The sequence below is a fragment of the Thalassophryne amazonica genome, chromosome 13 (assembly GCF_902500255.1).
Source record: "Thalassophryne amazonica chromosome 13, fThaAma1.1, whole genome shotgun sequence".
NCBI lineage: Eukaryota > Metazoa > Chordata > Actinopteri > Batrachoidiformes > Batrachoididae > Thalassophryne > Thalassophryne amazonica.
In genome coordinates, this window is record NC_047115.1 from 75,745,501 (window position 1) to 75,762,409 (window position 16,909).

A 16,909-nucleotide genomic window follows, 5' to 3' on the forward strand; every position below is an offset into this window, starting at 1 on the left:
ACAAATTTGTGGAAAGTTGAAAACCATCACCAAAGAAAAGAAACCATTACCTGAAAAAAGTAACATTTAAACAAGGTAAGAAAGGCTACAGATTGCATTAACAACAGTCTCAGGCAGAAAAGAAAATATATTAATATTGGGGAATTCACATACTATAAAACATTAACAATATTCCAGCAATAAAGCTCTGCAAAATAAATAAACCATTTGTGAAATTCAGGAATACCTTTCAACACTATTTTCTTGGTCTTTTATACAAACTTACTTGGCCGCTATGAGACGAGCACGAAACACCACATAGTCCCTTGTCACTGGGTCATCTGTCACCGTCTCTGCACCTGCTATATACTCCTGGACTGTCGCCTTCACCTGATTGGTCCCTTGGCGATTCTTTCCCCCAGCCTTATCCTGTTAGTCAAAACATTAACCAACCAGATTAAATTATGCATCAATGGAACTGCAGTCCAAACATTTAGCATATGATGGCAGCAATTACACAGCGCATGTCAAGTACCTCACAACCCCAATTTCAATAAAGTTGGGACATTGTGTAAAATGTAAATAAAAACAGAATACAAAGATTTACAAATCTTCTTCAACCTATATTCAATTGAATACACCACAAAGACAAGGTATTTAATGTTTAAACTGATAAACTTTGTTTTTGTGCAAATATTTGCTCATTTTGAAATGGATGGCTGCAACACATTTCAAAAAAGCTGGGACAGTGGTATGTTTACCACTGTGTTACATCACCTTTCCTTCTAACAACACTCAATAAGCCTTTTGGGATCTGAGGGCACTAATGCTTGATGTACGACTTCAATTGTTCAACATTCCGGGGTCTCCATTGTCATATTTTGCGCTTCATAATGTGCCACATTTTCAATGGGCGAAAGGTTTGGACTACAGGCAAGCCAGTCTAGTACCAGCACTCTTTTACTACAAAGCCACGCTGTTGCAACATGCAGAATGTGGCTTGGCATTGTCTTGCTGAAATAAGCAGGAATGTCCCTGAAAAAGACATTGCTTGGATGGCAGCATGTGTTGCTCCAAAACCTGGATGTACCTTTCAGCATTGATGGTGCCATCAGAGATGTGCAAGTTGCCCATGCCATGGGCACTAACATACCCCCATACCATCACAGATGCTGGCTTTTGAACTTAGCGCTGGTAAAAATCTGGATGTTTTTTTTCCTCTTTTGTGCGGCGAACACGATGTCCATGATTTCCAAAAACAATTTGAAATGTGGACTCATACCACAGCACACTTTTCCACTTTGCATCTGTCCATTTCAAATGAGCTCAGGCCCAGAGAAGGCCGTGGCGTTTCGGGATGTTGTTGATGTATGGCTTTCACTTTGTATGGTAGAGTTTTAACTTGCACTTGTAGATGTAGCGATTGAACTGCGTTAACTGACAATGGTTTTCTGAAGTGTTCCTGAGCCCACGCGGCAAGATCCTTTACACAATGATGTCGGTTTTGAATGCAGTGGTGCCTGAGGGATTGAAGGTCACAGGCATTCAATGTTGGTGTTTGGCCTTGCTGCTTACATGCAGAACGTTCTCCAGATTCTCTGAATTTTCTGATTATACTATGGACTGTAGATGATGGTATAACTTTTTTGAAACGTGTTGCAGGCATCCATTTCAAAATGAGCAAATATTTGCACAAAAACAAAGTTTATCAGTTTGAACATTAAATATCTTGTCTTTGTGGTGTATTCAATTGAATATAAGTTGAAGAGGGTTTGCAAATCATTGTATTCTGTTTTTATATACATTTTACACAACGTCCCAAATTCATTGGAATTTGGGTTGTATTTGTGAACATTCAATAACAGCATGTTGGTTACTGCCCATGCAACAGCACAAATCACTACTCATTTACTACTACTAATTTGAGCTCACAATGTAACAAATGTGTGGTTGCAATCTAAATGAATCCATCTCCCTTTCTATACAGTAAATACATTAAAGTACATATGCAGCAGTTTATGCTTTGTCAGTGTTTAAGTGGGTATTCACAGTAAATTTGGCTCACATAAAACCATTGGCACTTACTTAACCTATGGAGTTCAGTCATAATCCAGAGAGCATATTGACCATAAAACTGTAGTCATTAGTTCCTCTAAGCTGTTCTTATTTCCAATTCTTTTCTGGATCAAACATCCAGGCTGCGGCTGAAGGATTCTTTCATCTTTCCACCGCACCCATCATTAATAAGTCACCTTAGATTTAAGAGTAACAAAGATTTAGCCATTTCATTGTCTTGGTTGTTTGCATGAATTATATTTTGTTCTTGTTTTTATGCTAATAAAATAAAAAGGTGACTGTTGCACTCATGCCACAAAGTCTGTTACAAAATCCAAGCAAGTTATTATGCCAATATTTTGTTTTCATACTACATTCTGCTTCTGTGGCTTTAAAGCCAATTAAATATTATCAACTATAAATTGAACAAATGACCCTATCCCTACCATTTTATTAAATCCATGCTTAGGCTCGCTTAGATTTTTACTGCAAATGAAAACAAGCATAGACAACAAACATGACGTAGTGGCTAAGAATGTAGAACAGACACACACAGAAAGCATCACTTATAGATAAGAGATACAACCTTGGACCGTGCCTTCACCTCCAGCAGCATGTTCAAGTCTATTGGAATGTTTGAGGCCTGCATCATGAGACAGAGCCAGGCACCCATCCACGGACAACTTGCTGCCACCACATACTGTTGAGGGGCCCGAGCAAGAAGCTCCATCCACACCTACACAAAGGGGACACACATTTCCAAAGCAAGCTCAATAAGGTCATATCAACCAAGAGATTTATTCAAGTATCAGAGTCCTAAGGACAATGTATAATTTCAAACTTCTTCATACCCAACGGCAACTTAACAGTAATCCCACTTAGTTCAAGGGCCAAGCATGATCCAATCAATCTGAAGAGTGTGATCATAAAGACTCCAAAGAAAATGTATAGTTTAGACTATATGCTCTAATTTTTGTAAAAAGTGATGCAAATTATTGGTTAATAGGGTTTTAAAAAGGAAGAGTTGGCACCATATCTCATGCTTAGCTGCCATGTTATAACATACGCTATACAGTTGATTTCCTGATGATTTCCATGATTTTCCTTTATAAATCATTGGTTGTTTGGATCAGCAATTTCAGTTAAATATATCATACAGCAGACAAACACACTGATATTTGAGAAGTGAAACGAAGTTTATAGGATTTACACAAAGTGTGCAATAACTATTTAATCAAAATTAGGGAGGTGCATAAATTTGGGCACCCTAACAGAAAAAAAAAACCATCAATATTTAGTAGATCCTCCTTTTGCAGAAATAACAGACAACATGCTTCCTATAACTTCCACTGAGGGTCTGGATTTTGATTGAAGGTATTTTGGTGCAAGATGGTACAAAACATCTCAGGTTTGTTGGTTTCCAAGCATGGACAGCCCACTTAAAAATCACACCATAGATTTTCAATAATATTCAGGTCTGGGGACTGAGATGGCCATTCCAGAACGTTGTACTTGTTCCTCTGCATGAATGCCCGAGTAGATTTTGAGCAGTGTTTATGGTCGTTGTCTTGTTGAAAGATCCAGCCCCGGCTCAACTTCAACTTCGTCACTGATTCATGAACATTGTTCTCAAGAATCTGCTGATACTGACTGGAAGTCATGTGACCCTAAACTTTAACAAGATTCCCAGAACCTGCACTGGCCACACAGCATGACAGAACCACCACCAAATTTTACTGTAGGTAGCAAGCATTTTTCTTGGAATGCTGTGTTCTTTTTCAGCCATGCACACCACCCTTGTTATGTCCAAATAACCGAATTTTAGTTTCATCAGGCCACAGTACCTTATTCCAAAATTAAGCTGGCTTGTTCAAATGTGCTTTAGCATACCTCAAGCAACTGTTTGGGGCATGTATGCAGAAAAGTCTTCCTCTGCATTACAGCATCATACAGCATCTCCTTGTGCAAAGTGCCCTGTATAGTTGAACGATGCACAGAGACACTATCTGCAGCAAGATCACGTAGGTCTTTGGAGCAGGTCTGTGGGCTGACTATGACTATTCTCACCATCCTTCGCTTCAGCTTATCTGACATTTTTCTTGGCCTGCCACTTTGGGCCTTAACTAGTACTGTGCCTGCAGTCTTCCATTTCCTCACAATGTTCATCACAGTGGAAACTGACAGCTGAAATCTCATAGCTTTTTGTATTCTTCCTCTAAACCATGACGTTGAACAGTCTTTTTTCAGGTCATTTGAGAGTTGTTTAGAGGCTCCATGTTGACACTCATTAGAAGACATGTAAAGAGGGGAAACATTTACAAATGGCCACCTTAAATACCCTTTCTCATGATTGGACTCACCTGTGTAAGGAGGTCAAGGGACAATGAGCTTACCAAACCAATTTTGTGTTCCAATAATTAGTGCCTAAATATATTCAAATCAATAAAATGACAAGGGTGCCCACATTTATGCACCTGCCCAATTTTGTTTAAATAATTATTGCACACTTTCTGTAAAACCTATAAACTTCATTTCACTTCTCAAATAGTGTGTTCATCTGCTATATGATATATTTAACTGAAATTTCTGATCCAACAACCAATGATTTACAACCCCTGGCAATAATTATGGAATCACCGGCCTCGGAGGATGTTCATTCAGTTGTTTAATTTTGTAGAAAAAAAGCAGATCACAGACATGACACAAAACTAAAGTCATTTCAAATGGCAACTTTCTGGCTTTAAGAAACACTATAAGAAATCAAGAAAAAAAAAGATTGTGGCAGTCAGTAAGGGTTACTTTTTTAGACCAAGCAGAGGAAAAAAATATGGACTCACTCAATTCTGAGGAATAAATTATGGAATCACCCTGTAAATTTTCATCCCAAAAACTAACACCTGCATCAAATCAGATCTGCTTGTTAGTCTGTATCTAAAAAGGAGTGATCACACCTTGGAGAGCTGTTGCAACAAGTGGACTGACATGAATCATGGCTCCAACACGAGAGATGTCAATTCAAACAAAGGAGAGGATTATCAAACTCTTAAAAGAGGGTAAATCATCACGCAATGTTGCAAAAGATGTTGGTTGTTCACAGTCAGCTGTGTCTAAACTCTGGACCAAATACAAACAACATAGGAAGGTTGTTAAAGGCAAACATACTGGTAGACCAAGGAAGACATCAAAGCATCAAGACAGAAAACTTAAAGCAATATGTCTCAAAAATCGAAAAATGCACAACAAAACAAATGAGGAATGAATGGGAGGAAACTGGAGTCAACGTCTGTGACCGAACTGTAAGAAACCGCCTAAAGGAAATGGGATTTACATACAGAAAAGCTAAACGAAAAGCCATCATTAACACCTAAACAGAAAAAAAACAAGGTTACAATGGGCTAAGGAAAAGCAATCGTGGACTGTGGATGACTGGATGAAAGTCATATTCAGTGATGAATCTCGAATCTGCATTGGGCAAGGTGATGATGCTGGAACTTTTGTTTGGTGCCGTTCCAATGGGATTTATAAAGATGACTGCCTGAAGAGAACATGTAAATTTCCACAGTCATTGATGATATGGGGCTGCACATCAGGTAAAGGCACTGGGGAGATGGCTGTCATTACATCATCAATAAATGCACAAGTTTACGTTGATATTTTGGACAATTGAAAGGATGTTTGGAGATGATGAAATCATTTTTCAAGATGATAATGCATCTTGCCATAGAGCAAAAACTGTGAAAACATTCCTTGCAAAAAGACACATAGGGTCAATGTCATGGCATAGGGTCAGTGTCAACGAGCAGATCTGATTTGATGTAGGTGTTAGTTTTGGGGATGAAAATTTACAGGGTGATTCCATAATTTATTCCTCAGAATTGAGTGATTCCATATTTTTTTCCTCTGCTTGGTCTAAAAAAGTAACCGTTACTGACTGCCACAATCTTTTTTTCTTGATTTCTTATAGTGTTTCTTAAAGCCAGAAAGTTGTCATTTGAAATGACTTTAGTTTTGTGTCATGTCTGTGATCTGCTTTTTTTCTACAAAATTAAACAACTGAATGAACATCCTCCGAGGCCGGTGATTCCATAATTATTGCCAGGGGTTGTATAAAGGAAAAGCATGAAAATGATCAGGGGTGCCCAAACCTTTGCATACAATTGTATATCGTAGAATCTAATAGACGCTGACCTTCTTTGACCTTTTATTTGGAGACCAAGCATTCAATACGGTCAAAACTATTCCATTTATTTAATCGTATTAGCTCAACCAATAATTATCACTTTTTCCAAAATTGGAGAAACTAACTTCTGTCCCCTGCACAAACTGAGATTTGCTACCATTTTTTTCCCTGTTTTTACCCAATAACATTCAGTCATAGTCCTACTGCTGTCGGTCATAGATAGTCCATCCTGGGATGGGCATCACCGATTTTGTGTGGGCCATGCCATACTGAGGGTGGATTGTAAGTGCCATTTAGTCCCTTTAAGTGTTACTCAAAATTGTGTACAGGCTCATGAACTCAAAAACAACAACAAAAAATAAATAAAAATACACACATACACCTTTATGGTCTGCTCCTTTCTCTGCCCCTAACCAAGGCAGTCTCTCTACATCTGGAGTTGGTCTCGAGGTGCTTGACTGCAGTTGCCCACTGCTTCTAGTGGTTGGATTGTGTCAAATTATAGTGCATCCAGAAAATATTCATAGTGCTTCACTTTCTCTTCATTTTGTTATGTTACAGCTTTATTCCAAACTTGAGTAAATTAATTTTTTCCTCAATTCTACTCACAAGACCCCATAATAACAACATGAAAAGTTTGTTTTTTAAATTTTTTTGGAAATTTATTAAAAATAAAAACTAAGAAATCACATGTACATAAGAATTCACACCCTTTGCTCAATAGTTTGTTGATATGCCTTTGGCAGCAAGTACAGCCTCAAGTCTTTTGGAAGATGCCACAAGCTTGGTGCACCTATCTTTGGGCAGTTTTGTCCATTCCTCTTTGCATCACCTCTCAACCTCCATCAGGTTGGATGGGGAGCATCGGTGCACAGCCATTTTCAGATCTCTCCAGAGATGCTCAATCAGTTACAGGTCTGGGCTCTGGCTGGGCCACTCAAGGACATTCACAGAGTTTGGAGTCATTGTCCTGTTGAAAGATGAACCGTCGACCCAGTCTAAGGTCAAAACGGCTCTGGAGAAGCTTTTCATCCAGGATGTCTCTGAACATTGCTGCATTCATCTTTCCCTCAATCCTGACTAGTCCTCCAGTTCCTGCCGCTGAAAAACATGTCTACAGCATGATGCTGCCACCATGCTTCACTGTAGGGATGGTATTGGCTAGGTGATAAGCGGTGCCTGGTTTTCTCCAAACATGTCACCTGGCATTCATGCCAAAGAGTTCAATCTTTGTCTGATCAGACCAGAGAATTTTGTTTCTCATGGTCAGAGTCTTTCAGGTGCCTTTTGGCAAACTCCAGGAGAGCTGCCATGTGCCTTTCACAGAGGACAGGCTTCTGTCTGGCCACTGTACCATACAGCCTGATTGGTGGATTGCTGCAGAGATTGTCAACTCTCCACAAAGGAATGCTAGAGATCTGAGAGAGTGACAATTGGGTTCACCTCCCTGACTAAGGACCTTCTCCCCCAATCGCTCAGTTTAGACAGGTGGCCAGCTCTGGGAAGAGTCCTGGTGGATCTAAACGTCTTCCATTTACCAATGATGGAGACCACTGTGCTCACTGGGACCTTCAAAGCAGCATAAATGTTTCTGTACCCTTCCCAAGATTTGTGCCTCAAGACAATGCTGCCTCAGAGGTCTACAGACAATTTCTTTGACTTCATGCTTGGTTTGTGCTCTGACATGCACAGTCAACTGTGGGACATTATATGTAAACAGGTGTGTGCCTTTCCAAATCATGTCCATCAACGGAAGTTACCCCAGGTGGACTCCAATTAAGCTGTAAAAACATCTCAAGGATGATCAGTGGGAACAGGATGCACCTGAGCTCCAGCCTTTATTAATTAATTAAGCTTCATGGTAAAGGCTGTGAATACTTATGTACATGTGATTTTTAAGTTTTTATTTGTTAATAAATTTGCAAAAATCTAAAAACTTTTCACACTGTCATTATGGGTTATTGTGAGTAGAATTTTGAGGGAAAAAAATGAATTTAATCCATTTCGGAAGGCTGTAATGTAAAAAAAAAAAAAAAAAAGGTGGAGAAAGTGCAATGCTAAACTGGTTTGGAGGGCAGCATAATGGAAAGTCACCCCGAGGGATCATTGTCGCCCAAGGCCGAAGGCAACAATGATCTCTCTCAGTGGCGGTGTGTTTCTCCAGGTTACTCTGGAGTTGCGTCAGGAAGGGTAACTGGCACAAAACTTGTGCCAAATGCCAATGCGGAACTGGCTGTATCCGCTGTGGCAACACCAAACAAAACGGGAGCAGCCAAATGGACAACAACTAAAAAAAGGTTTGTAGATATGTCTCAGCAAGTACTATAGAAAGAATTTCAGTTATGTTGTCGTCTCACTTACCCATTTGCTTAAAATGACAACAATTCTGGACCTTGAACCTCAATACAGACTTCAAGTTTAAACAGAAGTCAAAAATAATTTCACGAGACCTTGTGAGCTGTAGTCACGCAGTAATTGTGCCTCTGTACTCCACCAAATAAAGCAATCACAATGAGCTTATGTCAATATTTAGCCTCAATTCAAGGGTTTATCAAAAATGGAACATTAACGATTTAGACATTATATTCAGTTTTATACATAGTCTCGCCACTTTGAGGCCTTAAGTAATTGAACAAACTAAACATAAGACTTATTGTTAGCACAAATCATCATCTGGGTAGCACGATGGCTTCAGTTTTAGCATTGTTGCCTCACAGCAAGAAGATCTTTGGTTCGCTTCCCACCTGGTCCTTTCTGTGTGGCGTTTGCATGATCTCTCCATGTTTGTGGGGGTTCCCTCCAGATGCTCCACCGTCCTCCCACTTGCAAAGACACGCAGGTTCGATGAACTGGAAACTTTAAATTGACCGTAGGTGTGAGTGAGCATGTGAATTTGTTTGTCTACATGAAAACCTGAGATAGACTGACAGCCTGTCCAATGGGACAGGCTCCAGCCCCCTGTGACCTTTAAGTGGAATAAGTAGGTATAGAAAATGAATGATCAACATAAATTAAGTCAAAGACATAGTCAAAAATTTGGATGCTTGTATATCATTCCTCTGCCACGCCTTAAGAAAAGGGACAAAAACAACAATATGCTTGCGTTTGCAATTGTGATCCAATAAGTCTAAGAATGCTGAAAACATGAATGATGTGAGAAGAGCAGCTGTAGAGTTTTTCCAATAAGACTACAACATTGTTTTAACAGAGAAAAGATAGCTCATAATAAGATTCAAGTTTCGAGTTGCAGAAATGAAAACTACCCCATTCATAAACATACAACCCCAATTCCAATGAAGTTGGGACGTTGTGTGAAATGTAAATAAAAACAGAATTTTTCCGTTACAAGTTCAATTTCAGTATCATGTAATAATACATTTCTGCTTAAATTCCTGGGATTATTTCCAAATATAATACATTTAGTTTTACCAAAATGGAGTGATAATTTGTTTGAATCAAACCACTGTTTAAACTTGTTCAATTCTTTCTCCATCATGTCCAAAGGCTGTCCCAAATGATCCCCACTACAAAATACAGCTGTATCATCAGCAAACAAAATACAAGTCAGGGATTTATAGAAACCAAACATATATAATTAATATATAAAAGAAACAACAATGGACCAAGGACTGAACCCTGGGGCACCCCACATGTGATCTTCAAAATTTCAGAATTTATCCCACATAAATGAACATACTGATACTTATTATATAATTAACTCAGACTGCATGCCACTGAGGGGATCAAATTTGTGCAAGTGTCAAAGTGCCTCAAGACATCTTCCAGTTTCAATTTATTTTCATTTATACGAGGTCTGTTAAAAAAGTAAAGTATCAGACCTTTTTTTTTTTTGTCAAAAACCTGATGGATTTGAATCATGTGTGCTTGCATGAGCCAACCTTGAAACTTCGTGCGCATGCTTGATTTTTTTCATGCCTGTCGGTTGCGTCATTTGCTTGTAAGCAGCCTTTGTGTGAGGATGGGTGGAGTCGCTCGTCGTTTTTTTTCTTTGCAAGGAAATGGCGTAACGACTGGAGCAGCACGATCCATTCGGAAGATTCAGACGGCTTTCGGTGGCTTTTCAGTCGTGTGATTATCCGAGAAATTGTGGACGAGGTGAGCATGTCACAACATGTCCTGTGAGGCTTCGACACGAAGGCGCTTTTGCTGTGCCATCAGCTTCATGCCGATGAATTTCGCTGCAACTCTTTTCATGGCAAAATCTTCTGCCCCAGTGGAATGTGCCGAAAAAGTGCTGATGTCCACCTATTACGCAATTTCTCGGATAGCCACACGACGGTCCCACACCATCACAGCGTTCACTTTGGAATAATCCGGTCATTTCAGCATGTTGATGGCCGACCGGAGCGCAGCGCGCTCTCCACCGTTGTGCGGCCGTCTTTAAACCGGATGTGCCGCTCCTTAATCTGTGTGATGCCCATAGGATCGTCACCGAAAGCCGTCTGAATAATCCAAATGATTTCCACCCGGCTGTCGCCCAGTTTATGGAAAAATTTGATGCAGTCGCGCTGCTCCAGTTGTTCCGCCATTTCCTTGTAAAGAAAAAAATGACGAGAGACTCCACCCATCCTCACACAAAGGCTGCTTACAAGCAAATGATGCAACCAACAGGTGTGAAAAAAGTCACGCATGCGCATGAAGGTTCAAGGTTGGCTCATGCAAGCACACGTGATTCAAATCCATCAGGTTTTTGAAAAAAATAAAAAGGTCCGATACTTTTCTAACAGACCTCGTATAGCGCCAAATCACAACAAAGTTGCCTCAAGGTGCTTCACGCAAGTAAGGTCTAACCTTACCAACCCCCACAGCAAGCACTCAGGCGACAGTGGTAAGGAAAAACGCCCTCTAATGATTTGAGGAAGAAACCTCAAGCAGACCAGACTCAAAGGGGGTGACCCTCTGCTTGGGCCATGCTACGACAGTTTACAAAACAATTCACAATACAAATATACAACCCTAGTTCCAATGAAGTTGGGACATTGTGTGAAATGTAAATAAAAACAGAATACAATGATCTGCAAATCCTCTTCAACCTATTTTCAATTGAATACACCACAAAGACAAGATATTTAATGTTCAAACTGATAGACTTTTTTGTTTTTGAGCAAATATTTGCTCATTTTGAAATGGATGCCTGCAACACGTTTCAAAAAAGCTGGGACAGTGGCAACAAAAGATTGGGAAAGTTGATGAATGCGCAAAGAACAGCTGTTTGGAACATTCCACAAGTGAACATACTGCGGTGTGATATGTAATTCCGTAGGATTTTTGTGCCAAAATTTATTTTTTTTTTTTGTTGATTTGACTTGGCTCGGGGTCCAGTTAACTGAAAATAATGGGGTACAATCTTTCGGACCCCTGTAACCCACCTCTTGGGGGGGGTGTCATTCTGTCCGGGGGACCCTCAAACAGTATAAAGCATATCTTCCTCAATTCTAGACCAATTTTCACAATCTTAGTCCTTTTTTTTCATTTGTAAGGGTACTAAAATAGACAAATAATACACCCTGCGTGGAATAAATCAAGCTTTGTTACTTTTCTGTATTTTTTTGGGGGGGGGGGGGGGGGGGCTGGGTCTACTAAGGGCCCCAAAATTAATCTAGAGTCCTGTCTTTCTCAAAGTTTCGATAACATCATATTTACCATCTGCTGGAAACCACAATTTTTTCTTTGCCTTGTGCTTTACATGAAGGTCAGAACGGGAATTCTGCACAAGCAACTGACATGCAACATCTACCGTTTTGGTAAGATCCTGTTGGCGTACACCAGAGACTGAATGTACATGGGAACCAAAAAGGACGTGTTACAAAGAACTGCAGCATTGGTGGATTTTGAAAATCCTCAAAGTTTCCAGCAAAGGACCAAGTGCTGAAGTTGGTTATCTCCTTTCGCAAGATATCAGCTATCACTCAGTTTTGCAACTGTGTCAAGTGAATCTAGGTGGACATCAACAGCTTTGCTAAGACCCCTCAGGGGAACAAGTTTGTCAGGCTCATTCTTACGCAGTGATTTGACAAACTGGAAATTTGGCAGATGCTCACTGATTAACCTTTTCAGGTGTTTTCTGTAGTTTTCATTACCCTTGACCTCTGATATATTTTGATGAGATGTACCCCGTCTATATTGTTGCTGTGAAACTAAGTGTTGAACCGCAGGCACATCTGTGCATGCTAGCCTGCTGACATTTAAGATATATGTTACGGCTAAGGATAATCTTGTGAAGTGTGTTCATGCCCACACAGAGTTGTTTTGCAGATTCTCACAGGAACAAGGGAGGAAGCCTGAAGCATGTGGCCATGACCTGTCCTGTACAGGCCAGTCAGGGACGGGTGTGGTAAAGACACTCTAGGGAAGTGACGTGCTGGAAACAGCTCCTTCAGAGCTAGATTTGCCACACAACGCGAGTGGAGGAGAATTCCCAGAAGCAGACGGTTCTCACCAACCTCTTGGACCAATGAAAGGAAGAGACAAAACAACACCTCAAGAATCACATTCTCACGAGCGCCACTAGCTTAGCTTATGAGAAGCTAAAAGTGGACGCTCTCGTTTTGGCCAAACAACTTTCCACAGTTTCTGGGGATTCTGTGTTAGTACGCGTCCGCGGCCGACGTGCTTGATGAATTCATACACAAAAAAGTAGTTCCCAGATAGCTGATAATGAGTATATCTCATCTACATTAATTCTAAAATTTACCAGTAATAAAGTTATAAAGATAACTGAAGTTTTAACAGTGGCTGTAATAAATATTTAAGAAACTTAAAGTTCATGAGCAACTTCACCTGTTATTGCTCAAACACACTGTAAACATTGACACGATGGAGTTTGATGCGGAGAGTTCAGAAAGATACTATTGGAATGTTTTGATTACCACTTACAGTTGGCGATGAAAGACTTGGGTGTTAACTTTGTGTTAAAGTCAGAACAAGAAGCTGCACTGAAATAGATCTATCTGGGACAAAGAGACATTATGTGTGTTACTCAAACGAGAGCAGCACGCTGAGCAGTTTGGCGAGCTCAATCTGTGGGCGCGAGCTATGCCACAATGCCAAAACAGCAGAGATGTCGGTCCAATGAGAGCGGCACTCTGAGCAGGGTCCTCAAGAATAGCTGAATCACTGTTAGAGGAGGTTATTTAAGTGGGTCATAGATAGCATGGGGGACTCTTCTTCTTATCTCCTGCTGAGAGCTAAGGCTATGTCAGGGCTGAGAACAGGATCCACATAACTCTGTAAAACTGATTTTACTACTCAATGTTGTTTTAAATAAAACACTGTTCTGAACGGTAAATCAGGCAGGTTGCAAGCTGAACAGATTCTTTTGTGTCATGACTTCTTTGGTTCCACCTTCCCTGGAATCAACGGACGCACAGCAACTGGGAGACGAGGTTAAGGGTCTTGGGGGTCCAGTCTCCAACAGCACATCAAGCAAGAATGAAGAATGGGAAAGAATTCCACCTACAAAGCTTGAACAATTAATGTTCTCAGTTCCCAAACGCTTGAGTGTTAGAAGGAAAGGTGACGTAACACAATGGTAAACATACCACTGTTGTTGTGTGTTGGGGGGGCGTGGCTGGATGTTTTGGTGTTCTTTTCTTTTCTTTGCTCTCCAGGTGGCATGAGGGCTGATTTGTCTGTGAAGAAGGTGCTGGCTGAAGAGTCTTCACCCTCATCAACATCATGGAAAGCACCTGTGATTGGTGCTCACGTGCAACCTGGACGACTTGCAGCTGAAGCAGATAATTGGATGGCGTTCTGCATTTAAGTCATGTGTGATTTGAGCAGAACTGCCGGGATCTCGACCTTGTGACGTTCGTTTGTGAGACGCTGAGGACCGCGCCTGGGTTTTGACACATCGAGCCCGTGAAGCAGGGAGGGGTGAGGACACATGCTGTCAGCACACACTAAAGGTAATTAAGTGTTTAAGTAATTGCTGATAGTAACTTGGTGTTTTGTTACACAGTATACTGGAATTGTGAAGAGAATTGTGCAGTTTGCTTCTCACAGCTGTGGCGTGAAGGATAAGTGATCCTCCACTTGTTGTGAGAAGCTGCTCATTTGCATAAAGTAAAAAAAGGACACTGACCTGAGTGTGTTGCTGATAGCGTGTGTTTATTGGAAGATATAGTTGTATCTGTTGACTTACCTCACCTTCTCTTTGCTTCACAGAGAATCAGTTTGTCGTGTCTACCTGGGGGGTGTTTGGCGGTGGTAGGAAGTCCAGGAGCGCCGGCTTTAATCCTTGCGGGCGCTGGAGAGCGAGCCACGAATCACTCCACCAGAGGGACGTTGTTTTTATGTTTTTACACTTTTAAGCACAGGTGAATAATAAATAGTTTCTGTTTGGAACCGCTTTCTGGTTAGTTTTAGCGCTGGGTCCTGTCTGACGCAGGTCCGCTCCTCAACCCGCGTCGACACATAACAACTGTCCCAGCTTTTTTCAAACATGTTGCAGCCAATCATTTCAAAATGAGCAAATATTTGCACAAAAACAAAAAGTTTATCAGTTTGAACATTAAATATCTTGTCTTTGTGGTGTATTCAATTGAGTATAGGTTGAAGAGGATTTGCAAATCATTGTATTCTGTTTTTATTTACATTTTACACAATGTCCCAACTTCACTGGAATTGGGGTTCTAAAAATTCACCAACTGGACCAATGACGGGGACCACAAAGATAGAAAACTACCATGGCAACGTCACTCATTTCCAATAATCACACTTTGAAGAGAACCCCAGTTTTGTGATGGGCTAGAGTGGGTACACTACAGACCTTTTGGATGAGTTCAAGGATTTCCTCATTACTCTCCAGTATGCAGGACTGGAAGATATGTCTGAGCATGTCTTGCAGGATGGGGTTGATCCACATAGCACAGTTCTAAACAAGCAAACCCACATATTAGTTTTACCAGAGTACCAAAACATTAGCCAGTGTTAGAGCTATAACCGTAGATATTTTTTAAGCATAAAAAGGTGAATGTAAAATACATTTTTTAACAGATGCATCATAGTCCAAACACTTCCTATTTTGTCATGTATTATATGAAAGCCAAGCTGCTAAAAGAGATATTTACCTGGTTTGCTTTGGACAGCAGTATAAACAGGGTTTCTAATGCTGCCCTTCGTACCGATGAGATTGTGTGCCGCAAAAACGGCCACACCCGTGGGACCAAGACTGTTAATGGTTGCTGTGTGCTAATAAAAAGTTGGAAAGAGTTAAGAAGAGGACAAATATATTTAAAAAAAAAAATACAAGTTACAGTAATTACTGTTTACTGTTTTAGATACAAGCTTTCAAAGTTTAAATCTAGCATGCAATATTATGATGCAGCATCTGTTAGTCTGCAACAAAAAATTGTGCAGCATTTTACCACATTTCAAAGCAGAAAAAATAAACCATTAAATTTCAAAAAGACTGACCTGCACTGCCACACCTGGGGGTAGGTCAGGAGTGATGACAGCAATGCCATGATGCTGTTGGTGGAAGCTGTGAGGTCATCAAGGTCCAAAAGTGCATCCCACAGTGTGCTGACGATGAGGGGTACCTGAGAGAATATGTACATTGAATAAAAGCAGCCAGCTACTGAAAAATAAAAACTCATCAACTAAGGCTTAACACAGAGGTGGTGGGGTAGATGCCAACGGCACCAATATTAACTCTGACCGTATTGGGCAGTAGCTGGACCAAGCCATCCACCACAGGAATGAGAGCTGCAGCTGCTACAGCCCGAACATCATCATCCAAATCCTGCAAGCCTTCGGTGATGGCAGGGTGGACCCGGGGCAATAAAACAGAGATCAGGTCCTGAGACACGTGAAAAATCAGCACCAACATTAGGCCACAATCAAAGAAACATTTTTTTCGTCTTCGAATATCACAGATGCTTCCACACTAAAAGATCGCCCACCACAAAGGATCATGACAATAAGTAAATAAATAAAATTACTTTACACAATCATAACGTGCCGTTTTGGGCACCACAGTGCCCTCCATCATGACCTTGTAATGTATCTGTGGTGCATTTAAACTACTAACACACTACCACCTAATTAAGACACATTTCTATGTGTCAGGGTGTGTCGTGGTAGGTGGGTTCTCCCCTTTATGATTAATTTACATGATGACAAATAAACCCACTTTCCCAGTAACAAAAAAAATGCCATAATAATAATTGTACTGTATGGCAAATATTTATTTATTTATTTTTTTTAAGATATTTTTGAGGTCAAATGTTTCACTTGACAGATTTTAATCATTCAGGTATTGATACCACCGACAGCATCCTGGGCTAAACTGCTATAAAACGTAAGAGAGAGTCAGAGAGGCTTATTATTGAAAAGAAGAATGAACTTGTCCACCTACTTGTAATGATTACTACAGCGTAAAACAGAAGAAGGCTAGCATAAGACACTAATTGCATAAGTACCAGTTGTTTTTTTGTTTTTTTTTAAATAGAGAAAAATGCCAGGTTCTATTTCATTCCTACTGACCGCCCGACGGCGGTGCTTAGCACCTGGATAACTACGTGTGCGCAGCACAGAGAGGTCGAGAATATATACCAACAAAGTCACGCCATTGGATGTGACCTGGGTGATGTCACTGGTCGTCTTTATATACCAGATATACCCAGTGCTCGTTTCTTTTCTACATTTGTCTACAATTGCCACTCTTGTTTG

The 16,909-nt window shown here is 40.5% G+C and overlaps 1 protein-coding gene across 1 annotated transcript in view; it reads right to left on the reverse strand.

Annotated features, from left to right (window-relative positions):
* Window positions 1-16,096, reverse strand: part of btaf1 (BTAF1 RNA polymerase II, B-TFIID transcription factor-associated) — a 64,873-nt gene extending 48,777 nt beyond the window's left edge. Inside the window, 6 exon segments of the mRNA XM_034184667.1 lie at window positions 266-408; window positions 2,621-2,770; window positions 15,006-15,110; window positions 15,307-15,427; window positions 15,653-15,777; window positions 15,897-16,096. Of these exon segments, the coding sequence (XP_034040558.1) occupies window positions 266-408; window positions 2,621-2,770; window positions 15,006-15,110; window positions 15,307-15,427; window positions 15,653-15,777; window positions 15,897-16,067 (815 nt within the window). The 5' untranslated portion in view covers window positions 16,068-16,096.
* Between the last annotated feature and the right edge of the window lie 813 nt (window positions 16,097-16,909).